The 25,586-nt window shown below is 46.3% G+C and overlaps 1 protein-coding gene across 5 annotated transcripts in view; it reads right to left on the minus strand.

Annotated features, from left to right (window-relative positions):
- GFPT1 (glutamine--fructose-6-phosphate transaminase 1) overlaps positions 1 to 25,586 on the minus strand; it is a 43,622-nt gene that overhangs the window by 12,048 nt on the left and 5,988 nt on the right. For 4 of the 5 annotated variants that reach the window (XM_075723943.1, XM_075723944.1, XM_075723940.1 and 1 more), the window contains exons 2-17: positions 21,552 to 21,659; positions 21,043 to 21,150; positions 19,527 to 19,652; positions 18,770 to 18,828; positions 14,735 to 14,869; positions 13,716 to 13,777; positions 12,886 to 12,965; positions 9,284 to 9,389; positions 7,861 to 8,024; positions 7,346 to 7,441; positions 6,944 to 7,041; positions 5,676 to 5,796; positions 3,610 to 3,767; positions 1,600 to 1,714; positions 1,160 to 1,287; positions 267 to 434 (exon numbers count right to left, since the gene is read on the minus strand). In XM_075723943.1, coding sequence (XP_075580058.1) covers positions 267 to 434; positions 1,160 to 1,287; positions 1,600 to 1,714; positions 3,610 to 3,767; positions 5,676 to 5,796; positions 6,944 to 7,041; positions 7,346 to 7,441; positions 7,861 to 8,024; positions 9,284 to 9,389; positions 12,886 to 12,965; positions 13,716 to 13,777; positions 14,735 to 14,869; positions 18,770 to 18,828; positions 19,527 to 19,652; positions 21,043 to 21,150; positions 21,552 to 21,659 — 1,832 coding nt within the window. Of the gene's footprint in view, positions 1 to 266; positions 435 to 1,159; positions 1,288 to 1,599; positions 1,715 to 3,609; positions 3,768 to 5,675; positions 5,797 to 6,943; positions 7,042 to 7,345; positions 7,442 to 7,860; positions 8,025 to 9,283; positions 9,390 to 12,885; positions 12,966 to 13,715; positions 13,778 to 14,734; positions 14,870 to 18,769; positions 18,829 to 19,526; positions 19,653 to 21,042; positions 21,151 to 21,551; positions 21,661 to 25,586 lie in introns of those variants that run through there. The other variant, XM_075723945.1, reaches the window with a different exon arrangement.

A 25,586-nucleotide genomic window follows, 5' to 3' on the forward strand; every position in this document is an offset into this window, starting at 1 on the left:
GAGCGCCAGGGGCAAGAACTTTTTACTTTACTTAGAACAAAACAGCTTAGTATCCCATGGACATCCCTGAGTGTATTTTAAGGGGTAAACAAACCACACGGGGCTTCTGCAATCTGCTGCAAAAATTGCACTTGAAATGCCTAGAATACCTACTGAACTCACATTTTAAGCAGTGACACTAAAGCACATAGTTTGGGTGCCCTGTAAGCTGCTTTTATATTAAAAGCAAAGTTTCTGATGTGCTGTGAACTTTTCCAGGTACTTACTTGCCGTGCAATGACCTGCTGGAGAGCGTTCTGGCACTTGGCATAGGTATGGTCTCTCATGATGATCATGATGACGGGCATGAGTTTGTCCACCAGCGCGAGAGGGCCGTGCTTCAGCTCACCTGCCAATATCCCTTCGGAGTGCATGTAGGTAATTTCTTTAATTTTCTAGATGGGGAAAAACGTAATTCATAAAGCTTTGGGCAAACGTCTAAATTTTTTTTTTTTTTTTAAACCATCTCTGTGGCTTCTTCCATTTTCTTTGTAACTTTGTAAAAATGTGTTCTGGCTCTCCTCAGATCCTATATGTAGACAAGCCAGCCTCAAAACTTAGATCAAAACAGTGCATCTGGGCTGAGCTGCTTGCAGGCCATCAACACTTAGAGTTCCACCACCAAACCCCCTGCAGGCCGCACGATGTGCCATCAGCCACCATACCTGTCGTCAGAGCCGTGAGCTGGGCAGGCAAACGCAAAGAGGACGCGTTTGCGTGTCAGTGGGTGACAGCACTTAGAACAACAGGAATCTCCTCAAACCTGCAATATGCAGGTTTTAGAAAGTACATGCTCAGTTTTGGATGCTGAGCATTCCTGGAAACGCCACCCCAACAGTTCAAAGAACTGCTTTTATTAGGGTGCCCAGGCTGAATGCTGAAAATACGCCCTTTCAACCCACTGTAGGCTGTGGCCGTTTATGTGACTTGGGTATCTTTAAGCGGCAGTCTCAGCACCGTTACGGTGAGTTTTAGCTAGCTGACCCAGTATGTCAGCCAACACGCCATAGCTGTTAGCTGCTTTTAAAACAACTTGTAGCTATGTGTCATTTTCTGTGCTGAAATCTGAAGTCCACAGCTACATGTGTTTGAACCAGCTTTAAATGAAGAAATTTCTTACCAAAGCTCCCTCAAGACATGTAGCATAATGGTAGCCACGTCCCATGATGAGAACAGACTTCTGATGGTATAGCTCTGTGGCTAGCTTCTGGATCTCATCATCCATGCTCAGCACTTCTTTAATTAAGTCTAGAAGGAAAGAGAAGAATTTAAGTTGTGTGTGCTTATATGCCTGTGCCTCTCAAACTATACATACTGTTTATACTTCATATACACAGATAGCAGCGACTTGCATAAAAATTGGACTCGGTGTTTTAATAGTCCAATTTAGTGGCCTGAAGACATTAGAGAGAACATGGTTGCAGAAGTTACTGCCAACAGCCATGTTGCACATATCTGATCCCCTCGGTCTTTCGAAAGCAAAAGTTCAGGCGCTGCTGAAGTTCATCTGTGCTACTGAGTTTCACTTGGCAAGACCCAATAAATGCAGCAGTTTCCCACCTGGCAGTCCCTTCAGACCACGCATGATTTCCTTGCGCCTTTCCTGCATAGAAATTCTGTCATCGCACATCATCAGAGCAAACATCACCAAAGAGACAAACTGGCTGGTGTAGGCCTAATGGGAGGGGGGACAGAGAGAGAGAACGCACATCAGTAAGACAGTAACCAAATGGTTGTCACCTACTATGCAAAATCCTTAGACTAGCTGTTGACTTTATTCTTAACGTGGTACCAAATGGCAGCTTTCATTCCAATTAAGTAGCAAAGATGAACATGAAATTCACAGGGCAAATCTCAAATGGAGGCGTGCAATGGCATGATCTCCTTATACCCCAAGAGATTAAGATACAACGAACAAAATGGAGTATTTCTAGGATTCTATTAAATCCTATTTTGTGACCATACCTGTGTCCTTCTTTGCTGCAAGGAAATGGTGAAAACACTGAAGACGGGCAGACCCATTGACTGGAGATGGACAATGGAAGCCCACCGCTACCATCTGGCCATCGCAACAGAGGACAGCCAGCGGAAATTTTTATGGACCGCATTCAGGGAACACAAAGGCAGCTGAAAAGGCAAGTGATTTCCCACCTCGCTTCTTTAAGAACAGATTCTAAACTCTTCACCATGGTAAGGCTCCAGATTTGTCTAAAAGACCATAGCGACTGGTGTCACTGGCTTTGGGGGAAAAAAATCATCTGCACAGGCAAGTGAAATCAGCGCTCAAGGCAATTCTATTTGCAAAAACATTTCAGGGACAGTATCAAACAGCTATTGCGAAGTCTAGCTTCTGAAGTCCTTATAAGACAAATGTTATGAAATGGTCTGTGGTGCCAGCCTGGGATTGAAGTTGCTTAGAAATAAGATTAAGGTTTGTAGTATTTCTGTCCCTTCCTAAACAATGATCAAACAAATGTTCCTGTTGCTATATTGGAGAAGATTTAAATAGCTCTGAAGGAATCTAGAAAAGCTTCAGTTACGCTGACTAGCAGAGTTTGATGTGGAAAGTGATCTCCTCTGTTTTGGTGCAGCTGAAGGTTACAGAAGTAAATAGCACCAAACAGTCATGCTTGGTTGGGTTTATAATATATTCTCAAAATTAAGTTCTGGACAACCTTAGGGCAGAATCTTTTCAAGTTCATATTTCATATACACACAACGTTGGTAACTCCCCACATCACCAGACAGAAAATGCCATTTTCAGTTATCTCCAAACTGTAATGTTGGCTCTGTGAAAACAACCCAGGGACAAACAACTCGTTCAAGAGTTTCTTGTAAGAGACTCATGAATTTTCCATGATCAAATTCCCCAATGAACTATTAAACTCAAATGTGGTTTTTGGCTGAATTTATGTAACAGATTGACATCATCTCGCCTCTAAATATAACTAAATCAAAGCAGATTTTACCATGCAGAAGCAGTTCATCAAAATGAAATGCAGTAAAGTTAGTTATTTTACACGGTATCACGCCTTAGCAGATGCATCAACCACAGAGTAATTCTGTTAGGTGGACATAAATATGGCCTTTCTGTAAAAGACCATTCCCCCATTTGCTAAAAGCATAGTTTTAATATCACACTTTCTTTAGTAAAGCCCCATTAAGGGCAGTTACCCGCTGTCAAACGTTCTATAATATTGGCCTTTAATTTCCTTTTTCATCTTTAGACCTTAGTTTAAACCTGCACCTCAAGACAAATGACAGCAAAGAGGAGAGAATTCTTGCCTCTTAGGGAATTCTCCCCTCTGAGACCCCTTTGTTTTCAATGTTTAATATTGCTTCCTTAGAATATTTCATTTACCAAAAAAAAAAAAAAAAAAAAAAGCCCTCTGCAAGATACAAGAAAAAGAAAATGAAGAGTGTTGCTGGGCACGTGGTCATTAACTACACAATCATCAACAGCAACGAGTAAAAAGGGAACAGAGAGCGTTTAGCTGACCCATCTTTAGCCAACACTGTCAGGGAGAGTTTCAGTAACAATAAGGTGAGGTCTATAAACTTATTCCTTACCTTGGTACTGGCCACCCCGATCTCTGGTCCTGCATTGATATGGACCCCACAATCTGTCTCTCGGGATATAGAGCTGCCAACTGTGTTAGTTATTCCTACAGTCAAGGCTCCTCTCTCCTTGCAGTACCGAAGACCCATCAAGGTATCTGCTGTCTCACCTGCAAAGACAGGTATTGGCAATGCGGCTGTTCAGGATCGCTTGCTGCCGCCACTGCAGATACAAAAGTGCAGCGATTTCCCAAACAGAATCTTAGAGGTTTGTATTTGCCTGCAAGTCAAAGCAGTTAGTACTTATTTCAGCCCCGGCACACTGTGGTTTAACCCTAAAAAGAAGACAGTGAAATCTAGAAAACACAAAACCTAACAAAGTATTTGGTATAAGGAAAAGTCAGTGTTTTGCTATGGTTAAAAAAAAAAAAGGCAGTTTGAGTGTATCTTCTTTAACAAAACCAACTTTCCTTCTTTCTTTCATTTCCTGGTTAATAAAAATTCACCTGGGGCAGGGTGGGGGAAGATGTCTTGGGGATAGCCGAAGTGGCCAGTGGATGCAACGGCATTACGGTACAGCCAGCCTTGAGCCCTGCCACCCCCTCACTGCCCACGGAACCCAGGGAACTGTTTGCTGATGGCGCTCACCAACGCCACGAGTGCTTGCAAGATCTGTTATCAAAGAGGTTATGTCTAAAATCCCCGCTCAAAACCGTCTGCACGATGCAAACACAAGCTGGCTTAGATCGGGGATTTCACTTAACATGTTGATTCCAAAACTCTAGATATAAAGAAGTAGAAAAAGTTGGTTTAAGTGAACATTATGGGGGGGAAGGAAACCTTGCACTGCAGTGCTGCTTGCGAGCTGAGCTCCAGAGATGGGACTAGAAACAGAAGCTGCTGTGTATTCCATCTAGTGTTACCAGTTTGCTTCTGTCCTAAAAGCACACACCTTTTGAGTGCTCCTGCACGTGTACGGTGACAACAAAACACCCCAAGGTTAGTTCGGTGCACTTCTTCAGTACCCCAATGTGTAAAAACTGCTCTGCGTACTGCGCTACTGAAAGCAAATCATGTAGGGTGGGAATCTAAGGCTAGGAAAACAGATTTATAGGTGGGGGGAACTGAGGTTATTTAAGCCCAACAGTTACTTTGGTTTTGTATCGCCTGAAGACCAAGCTCAGGTTCCAGGAAAATCTTTGTTTGCTAGCCACATCCAACACGTCAGGGGAAAGATGCATCCCCTGGCGTGCCCTCAGTCGTATTCCCTGACAGACTGGGACGGTACCGCTTCTAAGGGGAAGAACCAACAGCTGCACCTGTATTCCAAAAAGCCAGGGAAAGCCTGAACGCTTACATGAGCCCCTACAAAGGAGGGTAGTCTGAATTACTTGGCAAGGAAAAGAAAAAATTGCTACCAAAAGAGTATTTTAACCTATGGAGAAAAAGTAACTACTAGTTTTAGTGTCAAAGCTGAGTATCAGTTATGAAAATCTACAAGAATAAATGCACCTAAGAGGAAAAAAAAAAAATTGTAGTTTTGTATTGCAGTTGTCCTTGAAAATATTTTGAATGCGATATACATCACACTTTCTTTTTTCTACGCTTGTGTCTTTTATCTCATATTCCATTCCAAGGATGCTGTATTTTTTGATACTTGCGTAATAGTTTCATTTCTTTTATGAATCTGATCCACCATATAGCTTAGTATTTGGCAGTGCTTTAACTAGAGAACTAAAACTATTCAGAAGAAACTATCGAGTTGCCTTTACCCAGAGCTCAGTAGCATTTTTTTAGTCTGTTGATTGATGGAATATTTCCTCACAGAGAAAGGAAACAAAACTACTGTTGCCATATGTAAGACTCAGCTAAACAAAATCATGCACCAGCACGCAGATGGACAGGAGAACCACTCTGGTTTTTCCCCATCTCTAGTATGCGTGTGCCAGTTTCTTCTCTCACGCGTACCACATGCATCCTACAGGCAGGAGCAAGAATTTGGCCCTGCTGCCTTTTCCCTCTCAAGCTAACATTTACAGGAAAGAGGGGAGCGAGTGGGTGGTAAAGCGAGAGCGTACCTGACTGGCTGATGAAAAAGCAAACATCGTCTCTGAAGACAGGGGTGTTTCTGTCCAAGAAGTCACTGGCTAGTTCAACCATAACAGGTAATTCAGTCAGTTCTTCCAGAACCTGACGGGTCTGGTAAAAGGAGATGTCAGAAAGTTGCATATTATATCATGTTTGAAAAACCAAGTGTTTGGAGTACAAAAAAGCCTGCTAGTTGCCACACACTGGAAAATATTACTATCAAAATACAGCGTGAAAGTTAGGGCTGGATTCTATTTTAATTACTCAGTATAGCCACACTCAAGTCACACAACTACCCCTCTGAAAAGCGACCCTGCTTTTGGCGCCACAAAAAGCCTGCGAGGCCAACTCCTCCCTCGCATGTAAATTGTTCTTTAATGAGTCTCACTTATTATACAATACTACATCTATATTATATAATACAGGGTGTCCTTCTATCAGACTGTAACTTCTGTTACTGAAGAACTCCAAAACCACCACCTGGATCCAGGCCAAGCCAGAAACTTGTTTTGGCTAGTCAATGGATTACTGTTAACATTATCTTACAGAGCTAGCCAAGATGAACAAAAATTTTCTTTCCTGGTCCTTGTAAATTAGCGAACATAGCTGCGTTTTGCAGCGTTTCTGAGAGCAGCTAAAGGATTCCTCTGTGGAGCTGCGCAGCACTTTTAATTGCAGTATTATGGGCTGCCAAGCTACAATCTAAAAATGCCATCGCCTTTTAACCAACGATTAGGTCAGACGCTGACGAAACACTAAAGATCACAGGTTGGCTGTACGCACAGCCAGTAGTTCTGTAAGGTACAAAGCGAAACCTCTTCGCTGTGCCGGGCGAGCACAGAGATGTCTCTGAGCAGGCGCCGGCGCTGTCTGCGTAAACAGCAAAGGAGGAAATCCTATCTGGCTCGTGGCAGCCCCTACCTTGCTGCATTTGCATTCTGCTCTTGCATTCTCTTCCCCTGCCAACTGTCTTTTACAACAGAGCAGGTTTTGGTTTTTAAAGCTTTCCATAGCAGTAAAAGTCACAGGCAACATTTTTGTAAGTATTCAAGTTCTTCAGCTTTTTATTTCCTACAGCTGTTGCGGGTGAATTGAGAGTCTGGTGTATGCAGCTTTCAAAAGGGTCTTCATTCATCAGCGTGCACTTGCTCTGTCTTACCCTTAAATCAATCCTTAACCTGCCTGACACACGCAATACTGCGCCCGCCGTTCAATTCTAGCTAGTTTGCAAACAGATCAAGAGTGACCACTTACTTACCGCAACTCCAGCATGGTAACTTGTCCCACAAGCAATAAGGATTAAACGACGACACCTCTGAATCTCCTTAATGTGATCCTTCAACCCACCAAGATTTACTGTAAGCAAGATTCAGAGAGAAAAATTAGGCTGGCCAGATAGCAGAAATTCTCGAGACTACTGGTGCTAACACACAGCACATTATAATCTCCATCAACCACTTTGCAAAAAAGCCACCACAAAAAGTAATCTTGCCTCCAGCACATGTAATTCTGGAAGCGCTTCCTGCAAGACACGCACATCGTCTTAACACCAGTGTGTTTTAATCTCCTGTGTCATCACCTACTTCCTTCTCCTGTAACTATGGTGAGTAACTACTAGATACTGAGCTGTCAAAAATAAAGGAGGCTTTATCTCAATTACCAGTGTAGTCATCAAAGTTGACCCTTCCTCTCATCGTATTAACAACAGATTCCGGCTGTTCAAAAATTTCCTTCTGCATAAATGAGCTGAAGTTACCTACAAAAGAAAGAAAGAAACAAACCAAATGAGAACGCTTTAAGTTATGTCCTGGTAATTCACGTTCTTCCTGTGTATACAGGGAAAAGCTTGGATCAGAGTCACTAACGGGCCAGTTACCCGTCAGAGATTATTAAGGTGATGCTTCTTTCTTATACCAGAGCATCAGCCTATCCCGAGAGCTAGACTGAAGTTACTAGCATGTGTCAATGAAGGGTCAGATCCAGAATGGCACGCCTGCTAGGGATCAATCTTGGGAATAATGGATGCCTCCAGGCAGGAGGCAAAATCCTCAGCCCCCTCTTGGCCCTGCTTTTAACAGAGGGATTGGACCTCCAGAGGTCTTTTTCAACCTGGCTTCTTCTGTGACTCCAGGGAGGACCTGTGCATCTACACAGGTGGCATACAAAAGATTTTACCCTTCATAATTTGCTGAAGTTCCATCTGCAGGGTTTGGACGGCGCGGCCGGGGTGATCGCCTGCTGTGCGTTTAATCCGGTGGATGGAAAGACGGCCATCGACCACAGCTGCTACATCATCATCTTCAAGGAAAATCACTCTGTTGGTATGCTCAATGACAGCACTATAAAAGTATACACCATTTGCCATAAGACATTATTCTTCACAGAAAGATGAGGGCTACAGCCCTATTTATAATCCAACATACAGCTTTCGGTTCAAGAAAGTTACTCATTTCAATGGAATTTCTTTTAAAATAAGAGGAGTACTATAAAGTAGATTTCCACACTGCCAATATAACTGGATTTTTTCCACCTACCTCATTATTAATTTCAGTGCCTGCTTTAAGAAGAAACTATGAATTCCTCAGACAAAGCAGCGTGTGCAGCAATGTGATCTAACCATTAGGAGCTAGAGTGGAAGTCAGGAAGACAGTAATTTGCTCTAGCACGCAAGGGCTCAGCTATAGGTGCAGATTCCTTCCTTGGTTTTTCCAGCGATCAGCCATCATCCCTCCCTGCTTCTCATTTTCCCATCTGTAAAACTGGGGGCAGGTTGGCCACCTGTTAAAGTACTACGAGATCTGCCTCGAAGCACTCCAAGAATTAGGTACGACTGGATACCTTCCCTGCCTGCAGTTTACTTGAGGAATGTCAATATTGGAATTACCAGTGGGGTTTAAAATCTTTCACCAGGTTTTAGTCTGTACTCTCTCTCAGCTGAACAAGGCAAGCTGTACTGAAATACCTCGGCTCCCTATTTTAGTAGCTTTTGTTCTGACCTCGGGCAAGTCACTGAAAAGCTCTCTAAAATCAGAACGCATCAGGGTGTCCTAAGACTCTCCAAAAGGCTCTGATGAGAAGAGCTGCAGAAGTCAACTACAGCGGTATTTTTACGTTTCTGGAACAAGTATTCGTTTCCCTAATATAGGGAAAACCAGAAGTTCGGGTAAGGCTGCTGTCAAGTTAGTCTTTCCTCCCTCCACAGGGATTAAAATAAGCTACCTTTGATGACAAAGGAATTGCAAGTGTGCAGAGATCCACACAATTCTCCTGATAATTAGCATCTGCCCCGTTGATTTAGGTCAGTACTCTCTCAGGTGTCCTATCGCTCACCTCTGGAATCTTATCAACAGATGTGCTCGAAGAAGGGCAACACCACTATTCCAAAGCCAGTGTTCCTTTAACAGAAACTCTCATCTGACCCACCTCTGCCTCTTCCAGGGTCGCATACGGCAACTAGTTCATGTCTGTAAAGTAATAGCCGCATATACGTAATTTACTGTTATTCATAAAGAAACCACAGCCTCCCCATCTCTTGTTCAAGGCCTCAGCTTTAAATGGCATATTTTTATATACACTAAAAAATACTGAGAAACATTACCTAGCATCAGAAGCGAAGTAGTACTCCACAGCTTTCTCCTCAACAGGGAAAAGGCAGGTGGTACTGTCAACACGAGACAGGTTGCAGCTTCCCTTCTTGTCCTTACCTAGGAGACAGGAGGACTAGGTACCGCACGTACTGACAAGTCCGGAACGCAGCCGCGATGTCAGTCTCAACCAGAGGTCCCAAGGCACGGTACCAACATGAAGCACTATTTTCATCGCTGTGCGCGGTCACAGTAAATTTAACAGCGACAATAGAAGAGGGCAGCGTACGAGCACTCGTATTGTTGTGCCCTTTCTCAGTTTGCTTGCAAGGTTTTTATGTGCTCTTGAATTAAGCCTGCAAGTGTAATGTTAGTGCAGAGTTTTAAGTTTAGAGGAAAATACCAGTAAAAATTCAAATGAAAGTTTATGCATGGCTCCACTAGGAGAAGACAATTCAAGCTGCTTTATGAGCAGTCACAATTACCAGCGTTCTCCCAGTTGAATCTGTCCTGTTTATCATTTTAAGTTTCTTCTGTGCTCCTGTTTCACTAACTTTCCTGAGGCTTTGAGAAATCGAGCAGGATTGCTCTTTCTTTGTCAATTATTCTCAGCACTGGAGAAATTCTTTCAGAGCTGCCACCTGTGCAACCACGCCGTTCCACTGAGCACCGGCAGCTGTAACCCAACCTCTCATTGTCTGGCTGAGCTCATGTGCTCAGACACAGATCAGGAAATACACCGTTAAGTACCTGGCATTGTTCCTGAGCTATCAAATAAATACAACCACCTGATTGAACAAGTTCTTGTTCTGATCCAAAAACTGTACAGCTGGTAAACTGCTGCAAGTCTTACGCTACTGCCAGCGACGTATCCAGGTGTACTGAAGGAGACAGGACTAAGAGTCAAGTTCTGAAAAACTCGTACTAAGCCTTTAAAAAAGTTCAGTATTTCACCAGGGATCCTTTCTGAAGTTCTCTGACAATTCCCGATACTCTGCCACCTCTTTAACTGCAGAAAATATTCCTCAGTGGCGAAGCTCATCAGGAATGCAGATGAGGACCAAAACACCTACTGCTCGAACAAAATTATTTGCCAGTCATTGTGCACGGTATGGTAAGGGGTAGGGGTGGATTAATCAGCTTATCTAGCTGATTAACGTGACTGTTGCTGAGGAATAACAACGTTGAAGTTATAAATATATTTATAAATATTAAAAAGTTATAAATATATTTATAAATATATTTATTTCATAAGCTCTAATGTTGTGTTTCACCTACCGGATACTGATCTGATTCAGCGCTGTTAAGTAGAGCTCATGAGTTTAGATTTATACTTCTGTAAATGAAAATGTACAGGAACAAAAAATACTGCTTTCATGTTGATACTCCGTAAGAAGGTTCCACCCAGCCAACAATTTAGAGCCCTCCACTTCATTTACTAAGTCAGTAAAGGAGGAAAACAACCCCTTTGTTGTCGAGTTGAGACAGGACAGACTGATTTGTTGAGAAAGGACGGAGCAAAGGCATTAGCGGCCGTTCTCCAACGGAAGCACCCATACTTGATCAAAACATGCAAATTTTGTTTCTCAAAATACAACAATTTCCCTGCATTGACTTTATTATGTTGCATTGCTTTCCTGTATTACAGATTCTACACCGAGCTGTAACTGGAACGTGTTCTTACTGTGCACATACACATGCACGTACCAAGGAGCGACTGAAAAGTTACAGTGAGTATTATCAGCCAATTATGGTTATGTTAACGATGGGTTTGTCCATAGATTTATCCATGGATAACCTGGATTGTTGCTCTACAGCACCTACCTCCCATTTACTAGAATTGAGCAGCAACACAGAAGTAATCTTTTAATCTTTTCCCTTCTAAATCAAAGAATGGAGACATCACAGAGAATTAACACAGGCATAATAAAAATTGGGCGGGGGAGCAAGGGGGTGGTACGTTTTGAGTCTATTTTGATACCACCTCGCTCTCCATTACGACAATCCCAAGTACGGGGCAAGTTCTGCAAAGGTACTACAGCACAGATTCCTATAGCCGCTTCTTAATAGATTCTTCCACGCTTGCTTGAGCAGCATTAAAGTTTTGATTTCTGTAAGAGGTGTTTTCAGATGACAGCATTACACAGCTAATGAAACAATGATTACAGTCACAGATACTCAAATCCACATTTCATATGGTCCGTTTTTCAGAAAAGCCTTAGTGCCTCTGACAGCTGAGGGACTTTGGTTCTTAAAGCCCCTGGGAATTAACCTGACTTCAGAATTTTACTCTAAACACTTTGCACTGACTTCAGAGAGATACGTTTGGTGAAAAGAAACAAAACCTCACCTAATATTCGGATCCAGGTAAACCAGCTCCTGACAGAGAACAAACATAGTTCACCTTTCAACAAACTGAGGTTTGTTTCTCCTCTGGCAAAAGCGCAGAGATTTCACCCACTAAGCTGTCAGTGCCTGAGGCTGGAATCCCATTTATTTACAGTAGCTAAGAATCAGATCCTCTCCTCTTACAGAAAAGCGCTCTCCTGCTTCGCATGTGAACTTAAGTTCATCACATCACATACGATGGGTTAGCCCTTAAAAAAATTAAGTACTTAACATAAATTAAAAATGGTTCACCCTGAGAAGTGAGCAAAGGGAAGCAAGTTCCAGCCTCAGGTCAACCTTACTGCTTCTACCAGAAGCTGCAATTCAGATTCATGCTACGACCAGGAGGGAGGACGTCGCTCCCCGACAATCTGAACTCCAGAAGGAGTTTTGGAGAATGCTTGCATTGGGATTGTCAGCAGCCTCCTAACAGGGTTTCACTCTCTCTGTTTTGTGGGTTTGTTTTTTTTTTTCTTTTTTTTTTTAAGGTAATTTACTGTTTCCTTCTGTAATCAGAGCTGCAGGGAACATGCAGCACAACCTGCGCTAAGTCATCAATTTTGCGCATATGCTGAGCATGTCAGGATATCTGAAATGGGATGGGTGGACTGGTGGGTGGATTTTCCTGTGTATGTGTTGCTCATGGTGTTTCTGATCAAGCAGGAATTCTGATTGTCCCATTTGTTTCACTACACGGAAAGCAATAACCACATATTAAAGAGACAATGCATATTTGTCTCATTGATGATTCCTTTCCTAAGGAACTGGAGGATTTGTCTGAAATTCCAAGCATTAGACTTTCTCTGGTCAGCACCTTCCTCCGTATTTATGGATATTCCATCAAAAGAATGATCCATAGATTGTACAGCTGAAAGTGTAATTGAAAAAAAAAATAAACAAAACAAACTTCAGATAATAGTGGGAAAAAAAAGCACGTTACATATATACATCAAGGAATACTGCTAATTACCCAACATCAACCAAGAGTAAATGCAGACAAAGCTTACTGGGACTGGTTCTTCACGTTACACTGCAGCAAGCTATCATTAGCAACTCCGTTAGGAAGCAGTGAGGCATCTGTTTTTTATAATGGTTAAATTTACAGATGAAAATGTAAGTGTAATATGTATTCCAGAGCGTACAATTGTTTGTGAAACTCTATGCTTTGTACATTGGTCTGAGCGCGACTGGAACGCAGGTCCTGTGGGGAGGGGGTGCTCACGCTTACCCGTCCGGTAGAGTATCGGGATGTGGTCGGTGGAGAGCTTGTGCTCGCTGCGCACTCCTATTAGCAGGGGGCTGCCTCGCCTGCAAGACATCGAGTTACAACCCTCGGCACCCCAAGATTCACCAGCCTGACATCCAGGCTGAAGGGACTGAACTGAACAAAAAAGAGCGAGCTCCTCCCAGCTAAGTTGTTAGTGCTGCAAACACGGGAGGCCACAAGGCAGAGTGAAAGAATCCCTGAATAAACACAACGCAAGGACATGAGGAATCTGTCTCAAGTTTAGTGGAAACTCTGCAAGAGTAACTGCGACCCCACAGACACTGGAACTGGGAACACACCGGCCGCAGCTCACTACGTGTCTGCAAACAGCTCTCAGCACCGAAATTCAGACTGTGCTAGGCACGTGTATGGTTAAACCAACCCGACTGATGCTGACATTTAAAAGTGGAGTAGAAAACCTGGACACCAGGCTGGCCCAACTTCAACTCAAACAGAGGACTTGTCCAAAAGCTGCCACAAATGCAAACACAAAGGAAGAGAGAAAACCATCTCCTTCCAAAGCTCTCACAACCAGAGTCTACAAAAACCAGCTGTTCCACACCAGTTGTGATACAGGTGGTCACTAAGAAATTTTCAAAACATTTTTGGGAATTTTCTGTTATGATGCATGGAAAACAAGAGAAAGAAAATGAAAAACAACAGCTGCCCTCACCCCAGCATATACAGCATGATGAAAAAAACCTCTACCCCATCCTCTTCTAACTTGGGGGGGGCAAAAAAAGTGACATACGGGGCGCAACGTGAACACTCCTTCCCGTGGCAATACTCACCGGGTACCAACCGCTTGGCCAGGATAATGAACGCTTTTGAACACGAGGGCGAAAGCACCTTCCTGGAACAAGAGCCACACAAACTGGTTACCCTTCCACTTGAGGCCTGGGCCACCATTTCAGGAATCCCAGCACAGGAGCTGCACCGGTGTTTCTGCGAACAGGAGGCAGCAAACAGGCGGCTACACAGCCGTCTTCAGAAACACCAAAAACTCTGGGCACCTCACTCTGGAAGGGCATCCCTCCCCGAGCCCGGGGAGCTCATCCTCCACTGCGTAACGAGCCCGCTCCACTCCCAGACGCTGCACTCGGGCATCCTGGCTACCCGCACACCTGCTCCCGCGTCAGTTCGGAGTGCAGCGAGGGCCAAGAGGCGCCAAAGCTCCGGGGCGTTTGCTCAGGTGCGGCGCCAGCAACCGTACGGGCGAGCCGCCGCAGTCTGCCAGCAAAACGCGTGCTGGGTCTATCGCTACTACAGCTCCTGCCAGGCAAGTCACTGAAAAGCCGTGTCCCGAACAAGGCGCTCCGGGACGAGAGGCAGATCGGGGATGGATCCCGTTCCTGCGGGCAGCTCGGCAAGAACCGACACGCGGAGCCACACGCTGTGCAGTGAAGTTCCCACAAGGGGTCAGCAGCTCTTCCAGATGGAGCTTTCGCGGAAGATTCCAAGTGCAGACTTATTTTCAGCTCTGTCCCAACCAGCTCCCACGCCCCGCACGCTCGCCACCCCACACCCCCGGACTGGCTGCCTCGGGACACTGCTGCGCCCCAAAATTTGGACATTTTTCACCCGAGTCTTGACTAATGGTGAAAAAAATTAACCTATGTTTGAGACAAACTGTCAGAGGTAGGGAAGACAAAACCATTCCTTAGTGCGTGCCGCAGAACGTCCTGTGGCACAGTCTGGCGCCGCGCCGGCGTGGTTACGCTGGGCAATACTGCGTCTGTCTGTCCGTGTCGGTGTGCGCGTCCCCCCGTCTGTCCCCAGGTCCCCACCCGCACCCTGCTCCCGGCGTTACCAGCTGCTGGATGACCCTCTCCACCAGCGTGGTGAAGCTGATGTCGTCGCTGTCCCGGTTGTCGTACATGTACTTGACCAGCTTGGCGATGCTCTCCGTGTCCGTCTCCGACTCGAAGTCGTAGCCCTTGCTCTCCTGCAGCGACAGTACGCGCTGGGAACGGCCCTTCCCGCCTTGCTTCTCCTTCCTTGTCCTCCCTTTCTTCCCAGCCCTCCTTTCCTCCCTTCCCTTCCTTCTTTTCTCTTTCACTTGTCTTTCCTTTCCCTCCTCCCTTTTTCCTTCCCTTCTTCCTGCATTTCCTTCTCCTTCTTTTTCCTTTTTACTTCTTTCCTGCCTTTCCTTTTATTCTTCCCTTTCCTTTTTTCTGCCTTGAACTTTTTCCTTCCTTTTTTCTCCTTCCTTCCTCCCCACCTTTCCTTTTTCTTTCCGTTTTCTTCTTGCCTTTCCTTTTTCCCTTCCTCTTTTTTCCCGCCTTCCCTCCTGCCTTTCCTCTTCCTTTCTTGCCTTTCCTTTTTCCTCCCTTCACACTTTGCTTTCATCTTTTCCTGCCTTTCCTCTTCCTTGCTTTCCTTTTTTCCTTTTTCTTTCCCACCTTTCCTTGCTTTTATCATTCCATACTGCATTTCCACTTCCTTTTTCCCTCCTTCCCTCCTGCCTTTCCTCTTTCTTACCTTTTTCCATCCATCCATCCATCCATCCTTTCTTCTTCCTTCATACTTGCTTTCATCCTTCTTTCCTTTCCTCTTCTTTTCCCTCCTCTTTCCTGCTTTTTTTCCTTCCTACTTTCCTTTTCCTTTATGTCCTTCCTTCCTTTCCTGTCTTCCGTCTTACCTTTCCTCTTCCTTCCTTTCCTTTTTTTCTTCCATCTTTTCCCCCTTCCTTCTTTCATGCCTTTCCTTCCCTCTTGCATTTCCTCTTTTCTGCCTTTTTTTTCTTCTTTCCTCTTCCTGCCCTTTTCCCTCCCTCATAATTTCCTGTCTTTCATCATCCTTTCCTGCCTTTCCTTTTCCTTCCCTCCTGCATTTCCTTTTTTCCTTTCCTCCTGCCTTTCCTCTCTTCTTTTCCTGCTTCTGTTTTCTTTCTTCTTTCCTGCTTTTGCTTTCCTTTCTTCTTTCCTGCCTTTAACTTCTTTCCTGCCTTTCCTCTTCCTTCCCTCCTGCATTTTCCTTCTTCCTTCCTTTTTTCCTCCCCTCCTGCCTTTTTTCTCTCTTTCCTTTTTTCTTTCTTCTTTCCCGGCTTTCCTTTTCCTTCCCTCCTGCATTTCCTCTTCTGTCCTTTCCTTTTTTCCTCTTCCATCCTTTTCTGCCTTTCTTATTCTTTCCTTCTTCCTCTCTCCTGACTTTCCCATTTTTCCTCTTTTCTCCTGCTTTGTTTCCTTTTTCCTTCCCTTTTTCCTGGCCTTCCTTTTTCCTCACCCATCCTCTCCTTCCTTTCCTCCTTCATTTTCTCCTTTTCCTGCATTTCCTCTCCTTTCCTTTCTTCCTTCCTTCCTTCCTGCCCTTTCCTTTCTCTTCTTTTTCCCTTCCTTCCTTCCCCTTGGACTCCCTTTTCCTTTCTCCCATTTCCTTTTCATTCTTTTCCTTCCTTTCCTTTTCCTGCCTCCCATTTCTTCTTCCCTACCTTTCCTTCTGCATTTTCTTTCTGTTTCCTTTCCTTCATTTCCTTGCCCTCCTTTTCACTTCCTTTCCCCTTCATCCCTCCTTCTTCCCTTTTCCTTCCACCGTTCCTTTCTCCTCCAGCTGCACCTCCTTCCTCTTCCTCCTCCTTCCCTCCTGCCTCCCGCTGCGTTAGTGCGAGCAAGGCCGCGAGCGCCCGTGGAGGGGAGAGCGCGCACAGAAGAGCGCGCGGGCAGACGGGCGGGCGTGAGCGCAGGCGCCACAGCGCGAGAGCGAGCGCGTGCAGCGCACGTGCGCGGGGGGCGTGCGACTGAGTGCGTGTGAGAGCGATGCGCGGGCAAGCGGGGAGCACGAGTGTGAGTGCACGTCAAGTGAGTGGGGGGCGCGCGTAAGATGGGGAGCGCAAGAACGTGCAAGTGGAAAAGCCAGTGTAATTGCAAGAACGTGAGCGCGATGGGGGCGATGGAGCGGGTCCGGGTGCAAACACAGGGCGCGTGCGCTCCTCAGTGCGAGCTGGGCGCGCACGAGTGACCGCGATGGGGGAAGGAGGGCGGGTGGGGGGTGAGCGTGAGCGGAGGAGCAAGGGCAGGAGCGTGCGTGCAAGAATGAGCGCGGAGGCTGAGCGGGGACCACTGGCTACGAGCACGGGGGGGTGGCACAGGGGTGAGACAAGGGGGCGCGGGAGGGAGTGGGAGAGCGAGTGTGAGTGGAGGCGTGAGTGTGAGTGGAGGCGTGAGTGTGAGTGAGGGAGTGTGAGAATACGAGTGGGGGGCGAGTGGCAGAGAGGGGTGGGGAAGGGAGGCAGGGGTGTGGAGGAGTGCAAGTGGGAGCTGTGAGTGTGAGAATGAGCAGGGGAGCGCGGAGGCGTGTGAGCGTGAGTAAGGGAGTGGCAAAGTGTGACATGAGCAGGGGAGTGAGCGGGAGAGCGAGTGTGGGTATGGGGGTGGCGGGGGAGTGGGAGAGAACAGGGCGAGCGTGAGTGGGGGAACGAGTAGGTGGGTGAGTGTGAGGTGAGTGGGGAGTGCGAGTCAGGGGTGTGCGTGTGAGTGGGAGGTGAGCAGGGCAAGGGAGTAGGGAAGTGAGTGGAGGCGTGAGAGTGAGAATGAGTGGGGAATGAGGAGGTTGAGTGTGCATGGTGGAGTGAGTGGAGGAGGAGTGTGAGTGGAAGGGTGGCGAGTGTGAGAACATGGGGTGAGGGTGAGTGGGGAGCATGAGATGAGTGCGGGAGTGAGTGTGAGTGCAGGGAATGGGGGAGTGAGTGGGGGAGTGAGTGCAAGTGAGAGTGAGAATGAGTGGGGAGTGTAAGGAGTGAGAGAGATGAGTGGGGGAGCGTGAAAGTGTGAGAATGAGTGGGGGCGTGAGGAAGGCGAGAGTGGGAGAGTCGAGTGTGAGCCGGGGAGTGAGCGAGTGGGGGAGTATGGGAGAGCGGGGGGGTGGGAGGGTGAGGGTGAGTGTGAGGGGAGGGCAAGTGGGAGGGCAAGGGTTAGTGGGGCATGAGGGGGGTGTGAGTAGAGGAGTGAAGAGTGTGAGAATGCGAGCAAGGAACAGGTAATGAGCGGGAGTGAGGGGAGGGCGAGTGTGACTATGAGTGGGGCTGGGGCAAGTGAGTGGGGGACGGGGAGGTGAGGAGGAGTGCAGTGGGAGGGTGAGTGTGAGCGGGGGAACGAGGCGTGCGGCGAGGGGGCAGCGTGAGTGGGTGTGGGAGTGCGAGGACGAGTGGGGGAGCGAGGCGGGCGTGTGGGAAGGTGAGAAGGAGAGTGGGGAAGTGAGTGGAGGAGCTGAGTGGGAGCGAGTGGGGGAGCGAGGAGCGAGAGCGGGGTGGGTGCGTACGCGTGGGGAACAAGGCAGCGAGTGGGGGCGTGAGCGAAGGCGGGAGTGCAGGGTGCGGGTGAAGCGGGAGAGTGAGTGCGAGTAGGTGAGTGAGGGGTGAGTAAAGGAGTGCGAGAATATGAGGGGGAGTGAGGAGGCGGGAGGGTGTGAGTGGGAGAGAGTGCGTGCAAATACCAGTGGGGGAATGGGGGAGCGTGAACGGGAGGGCGAGCGGATGAGTGTGAGTGGGGCCCGGAAAGGGAGTTGAGTAACGAGGGGTGTGAGTGGGGAGTGTGAACAGAGTGAGCATGTGGGGGAGCATGCATGTGAGTGGGCAACGAGTGGAGGAGATGAGTGGGTGAGTTGGAGGGGGAGGGAGGGATTTTGGGTGTGAGTGAGGGGGGAGTGTGAGGATGGGAGGGAGGGAGGGAGTGTGAGTGGGGGAGCAGAGGGGGGCGAGTGGGAAAGTGAGTGTGAGTGGGGGTGCGAGGGAGCAGGGCGGAGCGTGAGCTGGGGAGTGTGAGAATCCAAGCGGGGGAGTGAGTGGGAGCAAAAGCGAGTGGGAGCGCGAGCAGGGGAGCGCGCGGCTCACGCACCACAAGTGACTCACCAGGAATTTCCGCAGGTCTTTGTAGTTGGTGATGATGCCGTTGTGGATGACGATGAATTCTGGAGACAGAGGAAAGACCCCGCTCAGCCGCGCGACACGGACAGCAGAGACCACAAGACCTTACAGCGGGCCAAGCCGTGCTTGGCAGAATAAGAGCAGCTTCACCTCCCGGCGCCACCCCCTCGCTCTGCCCCGCTTGCCCTGGCTGCCAGTGGCAGCAGAACGGCCCGGGTGGGACGAGGGCTACGGAGGCGCTCGGCGGTCCCCAGCCGGGCAGCAACTGAACACCACGCTCCTCCTGCCAGCTCGTCGGTGCTGCTCCTCGGGCGGCTACGCCAAACGCAAGCTGCACGCTGCAGCAGCACAGAGCAGACCAACCCCATTCCGTACAGCGGTGATTATGAAAAACACAGAAACGGGGAAAAAAATAAAGCATACAAAATTCCATTCCCAAGAATAGCCGCGCAAATTCTTACCGTCTGATTTCATTCTGTGTTTACCTCCTTGCACTGCGCCCGTGCACCCACCAGCCCTCTGGGCCCTAATCCCAACCCTTCCCGAGATCATCCACCGCTGCCGACGCACCCCGCAGCCACAAATCAAGTCCAAACCCCTCCGGCTTCCCAGCAACTGAGCTTGGCATCGTGGCCTGCAATAAACCCACTGCCCTGGGTCCCTCCCTGTGACACACCAGGCACCGCAGACGGCAGCGAGCTTTTCCAGGTGCCCCAGGACCTGCTGAGGCAAACCCGCTCACCGTTGTTTTTATCCGAGCGTTGCGGGTGGCTGTTGATAGGGCTGGGCTCGCCGTGGGTAGCCCAACGGGTATGGGCGATTCCGAGGTGCACATCAAACTCGATGTCGAGGTCCATGTCCTGTTGCTCTGCAGCAGAAGCAGGAGAAGTTTTTAGTACTGAGGGGCTGTCCCTACCCCAAAGTCAACGTGGGAGGGTCGCCGGGCCTCCGGGGTCCACAGGACAGCAGCGCTGACAGGGAAAAACAGCAAATCCAACGAAACACCAAGCGTGGTTTCAGGGGATTCAGAACGTGGATGCACGCAAGCAACCTCCCTGCATTCCTCACCCCACCAAAATAAAAATCATGTTTTAAGAAAGAATCCAACCTTAATTTCTCTCTCTGGGGTGCACCCTGCCCTCCTGTCACCTCCCGTACGCCATCAGGTGTGACTGAACCAGCCCATTTCACGGTTACGTGCCGCTGTGATTAGAATATTCATCACTAACCCTTGTCTCTAGAAAGCGTACCATTAATGTTAGTATTTCTTTGGGAAAAAGATTCCTTTTGTTCTACAGGTGTCTCCACAGTCTCTCTAAAACCATATCCTGCAATTTTCTTGAGCAGGCAAACATTTCTTCAGAAATATTTTGTATGTCTTCTATTTCTGTAATGCACGTACCACCTCACCTGGCCTTTTCAGCTCCTGGTTTTCTCTACGCTAAGGTTATCCACCCACCTCCCTTTCGGATAAACCTCGCACTCTGCGCCGCGAGGTTAACATAGTGCGGGCTAAAGAAAGCGAAGTTACACCACCACAGCAGCTCCTGAACGCAGACTAGAGACCCTGGCTCCTCTGAAAAGCATCCTCCCGTTCTCACACAGCTTACCTGTACTCCACACCCAACAACTTCGTGGTTCTTTGCGTTCTGCACAGACTTAATGCACTTAACGTTTAAATCAAGGGAACATAAAGAGGCAGAAACGGGTGCGGAAGACCTCACTCTGCGTTCTCACCAAGCTCACACACACACGGCAGGGCCTTCCCGAAGCCAGTTGCGTAGCCCGTCACTACTCGGATGGGCAGCTTCAGATGGGACAAGCATTACACAGGAAAATTTAAAATTCAGCTGGTGAAGCTACTAGAGCATTTCTCTTTTTTTGCCCCAGCTCTAGGTCTGATAATTACCTCCCAGCAATACCCTTTTCCCCAGTTTAAGGAATTTTTTGTTTGGGGGTTGGTTTTTTTTTTTTTCCTGATCTGTTTTCAAAACGTATTTCAGGTCTCTCTTATTTTAATAGGATGTGATTCATTTGTCTTGAGAAATCAGGACTTCTCTGTAACTTCGTGACAACATCCATAGGATCACCGGGTTCTTCACAGCACACATGCAAGTATTTACATTTTTGGCACTTTATACACAGTTATTTGGAAGTACAGTGTTTCTGGGTAAACGAGGTGATATTCAAAACACAGATGAGATGAGAGCACATTTCAAGGAAAGAAAACAGGCAAAGAATGAAGGGGAAATACATACTGTGAACCTCTTCGTCCAGAGCCTTCACCTTCCCCTTCTGTTTGATAAGCTGGATTTTGCAAGCATTGGCTTCCCAGTCTTTGTCGTTTCCGCCATCGATGCCCACACCTGAGCACCGCCACGGAATATGAAGAAAGAGTGTGAAGCGCAGAAAGTATATCACAGTATTTTATGTAAACAAATACTGCTGATTTTTCCTGTTTTTTACAGTGCCCTTTCTCCTCCCCCAGCCGACCTTCCAAATAAAGGCAGGAAACCCCTTGGATTGGAAGTGAGTTTTCCTTTGTCATCTTGTAGGTATTTTTAATGCCTTAGATAACAGGCATCAAGAACGTTACAGAAATCTGTCTATTGAAAGTTAATCCAAACCTCTGACCACACGGTCAAGTTTGTGTTTCAGCTTTCTTCAAAAGCAAGAAGGCAGTAGAAACCATTCACAAACGCACCACGAAAATCATCATTTACAAGCCAAAATTCAAAAAAGAACGACCGTTGCTGGGAAGAGCTACCTGCAGAATCATAGCCTCTGTACTCCAGCCGCTGGAGCCCTTTGATAAGGGTCTCCAGGATCTCCCGTCTTGTCCGGGGAACATGGTAGTTCAGGTAAGCAAAGATGCCTGCAAGGGGAAAAAGAGCAAAATCTTGTAACAAATCACAGCCAAGGAAACTCTGTACGTGCCATCTACTTAGTGCGTGCACCAAGTTAAAACTCAAATGGGCCTTCGCACTGAATGCCCCGCAGGAAGGTACCGCCGCGCTGGCAGCTCTTCCTTAGCCCAGCCTGAGGTCCAATGGAGAAGATGTCGCTACCATTTAAGGGATCAAAACTAACCACGAAATGCTAGCATCCTCCTCGTGACACTGAAAGCACCTACATGGGACAAGCCCGGGTGTGATGTGAGAAAGAATTTCCATGAGCTGGACCTGCATGACGGAATGAGCTGTCAGGAGACAATGCAGCGGACAGGAAACTAATCACTCCAGATGAAAAATTCAAGGTTCGCTAACACTGAACTTCGCACGCTGAAGAACTATCTTCAAAGGCAATTCTTCCGTGAATAGCTTTCTCTAAGTTCCTCCCACAGACTCACCAAGAAAAAAAATCATTTAACTCATGCAAACACCCGCAAACTAATGGAGCTATTTTCCTGTAGGTTGCAAAGGAAGATAAATTGTTGCTTCTATTTTTAAGCAGTGATGGGGACACACGAATTCCTAGATCTCTAATGCCAACTATGGCTCTCTTTTCTGAAAGATTTCCTTTGGTGCCATCATGAAGCAGTAGCATCAGAAGACATTTACAGGGTGCGACAAATCTGTGGACACCTTTGTTAAATCTGAATCCAAACCAGACAGTAGCTCGAAATGTTAGTTTCTCTGCACATTTTAACAAGTTTAGTCATACTTGAACTAAAAAAACCAAAACCAACAAACCAAAACTTGATTCCTTGTCACAGATCACAACTGCTAGCAGCGTACCCCAAAATGCCACGTACTGAATGGGCACAGAGGGAAAACCGACTTCCTCCAGGAAGGGACGGCTCATGCGGAATGAGCCTGAGAAACAGCAGTGTTTATTTCTACTTGTACTGTAAACAAACAGGAAACATCTACCTAGAAAGGAGCCAACTTGGCACTTGTCTCAGGCATTAGAAAAAATCTATTAATTACAGGACAATTATATTAAGATTATTCATGAGAACTGCGAAAAAAATCTGAATCTAAGAATGCCACCAAAAAAAAAAAAACAACCCACACCACCCAAAACCAAACCCTGAGGAATGCAGTGCCTCTTAGACACAGAGGCTATGAAAAGCAAGCCAACTAAAAGAAATGCAAATACAGTATTAACACCGCAAAATATGCGGACACGCTCCTCAAAAAAAGACACTGGGAGTGTGTAGACATTGGGAGGTTCAGTTTCGATTCAGTTCAGCTTTTAGATCTTGACGGAAAAACAGCTTGAGCGACAGTGGAGATGCCACTATGAAAATACGAGCTCACCTGTGATCGACACATTTTGCAAATGAGAAGGCAAGGAAGACAAGCAGGTTTAAAACTCAACTGAGAGAAAACAGGGGAAAAAAACGAAATAAAAATAAATAGAATAATATGTAAAAAAGATGCATAATTAAAGTAAAAAAGGGGACAATAAGGCTGCTGAAAATGAACACGAGTCTTCCTAAATGCATGACTGCAAGCTAAAATCAAATATATGAAGGCTTATCGCCCATTTATGACATTTAGTCACGATGAATTATGTGTAAACAACAGTTTCATTTACTGGAAATATTTTCAAATGCATTTCATTTCCCCCTTTTCAAACATCCCAAAATGACGTGATCCTTCATAGCTGGAGAAAGTTTCAATCCACATTTAGAAAACAGCATTTTTACTGGCTCTACCCTAACTATTGGATCATTCAGGAATATATGAGCAACCACATCTTGTAATCGCTTCCATTTTTAAGTACAATTCCACTGCCCTCAACAGAAACACTGACGAGAAAAGAAAGACTCAAAGCATTAAATGCTTGCTATGCTTCACTGATCTAAGTGCATTTTTGAAAAATGTTTCCTTCTCCCAGCAGCCACCAATAGGGGCTCTGCAGCTAAAATTTTGCTCTGGAATTACACCTCAAGCCTCGGTCCCATCTGCGCAAATGTACAGCAGGGAACGCGGCCGTGCTGAGTCAAAGGGCGCCCGGCTGATACTTATGTCCCAGCATGACGCAAAGCCCTGGCCGTTCAAGAAAAGAACCTCTTTTTACTCAAAAGCCGAACAAAGGATTGCTTCATCCAGCTACAAAACGTAGCTTTCTCCGAGGTGGAACGCGGCAGCTGTGGGATGGCACACAGCAACTCTACCTTGCAGTTCAGACCATAAAAGACCTTTCTTCCACACACCAGAGACGTGTTTTTCTCCAAATTGCAACGCCTTGTTAAAGCCTCGCTCTCTTCCTCCCTGTGCTTATATTCAAATCAATCTACAGGATTCAAAAGATGAAAAGATATCAACCACACAGAACTTTACAGCTGCTTGAAGGCTTCCGTAAGGAGCGCTCCGTCACAAAGCGCCAATTTTTCTGTCAAAGTGACAATTCATTTAAATCACAACAGTCAATAGAAACATGTTGGTTTTGACGAAATTCCAACACAAATCTAGCAAATTTCCATCAGGGTCCCATCTGGTGCACCACCAGCTTATCCCCCTCGCCAGCCTAGATGCCAGGTGCTGCGAATGTAGAAATCTTGCAGTCCAGGCAGAACGTTCCCGAAACCAACCCACCATGAATTTCAGGTCCCTAGCAGACCTGAAAAGAGGAGTTTTGGTTTCAGCTCAACTTACGCGTTTAGACTTTGTTCAAGGCAAGTGTTTTCCAGTAATAACGCCACACCTGCCCTTCGTAACTCACGCTCAGGAACAAGCCAGAAAGAGGAAGTGTTACAGAAACCAGGATGTATGAATGACATTTAATTACGCTACCTTGACAAGCCTTGTCAATGCCTTCAGCTGGCATTGTTCAAGGTGAAATACATGCCATGTGAAACAAAAAAACAAACAAACAAACAAACCTAACCCCTGTGAACTTCATTCTAGTTCAGCACTGTTTATAACTTGTGAATTCCCAGCTAAAATAAGACAGCAGCAAGCATACTATAGGAATTTCTATCTGACAGGCTCAGAAAACACAATACGCCTGTCTGGAATACACTAATATACTTCAGGACTTGACACTAATATACTTCAGGATTAGAACAGTAGTCACGCTTTACAACATAACAGAACATTTCGGCTAGAAACTTGACACAGGGCTTTGTACGTACGGACTGAAAAGACTTGTTCAAAGCATGTCAGCTTATCATACAATTCTTGAATCACGCTAAGACCTGCCGTAGTGGGAAGAGAAATATATGCAGGACTTAAGTGAAGTACCTTGGACAACATACTTTAGAACATAAAACATTTCCTTTCTTGCAGGTTTGCCTTAAAAACCCTACCTGGTCAACCAGCAGCAGAACAGGTATTCAGCTGCTTGTGAAACTCAACTCTCTCTCAGAACCGATTTTTAATATTCAAGCACAAAACCTGGGCCTCCTTAACGACATAAAGAATTCCCTATAAACAGTTGGCAGATTTTAACAGAATAGCATTTTTACCAAATGGATGTTCATTTTTTCTGTTGTTGACAGTCACTAAAATACTTTTTCTGAGAACTTCATTTTCCTGTGACCTTTTTGGTGCTCATGTTCCTTTATTTCATGGTAAGTTCACAGGAAAATGAAATGAATTACCACTTCCAGGTAAGACTAAGTGATCTTCTACAGTATCCTGAATACGTGAGGTTACTCAGGAATAGCTTCTCCTAATCCTTTTCCCACAAAAGCCGAAAAGCCTTCAGGCTAAGTTTACTGTCGGATTTACAAATTCCTTTATACCATACTGTTAAAACCATTCCAATAGACGATGTTATCAGTACATCCACTTGGCAGTTCCAAAGAATCCTTCGCTCTGGTGATGATTATTAGGCCTTCAAGTCTTGA

This window comes from Pelecanus crispus, chromosome 21 (assembly GCF_030463565.1).
Source record: "Pelecanus crispus isolate bPelCri1 chromosome 21, bPelCri1.pri, whole genome shotgun sequence".
Classification (NCBI taxonomy): Eukaryota; Metazoa; Chordata; class Aves; order Pelecaniformes; family Pelecanidae; genus Pelecanus; species Pelecanus crispus.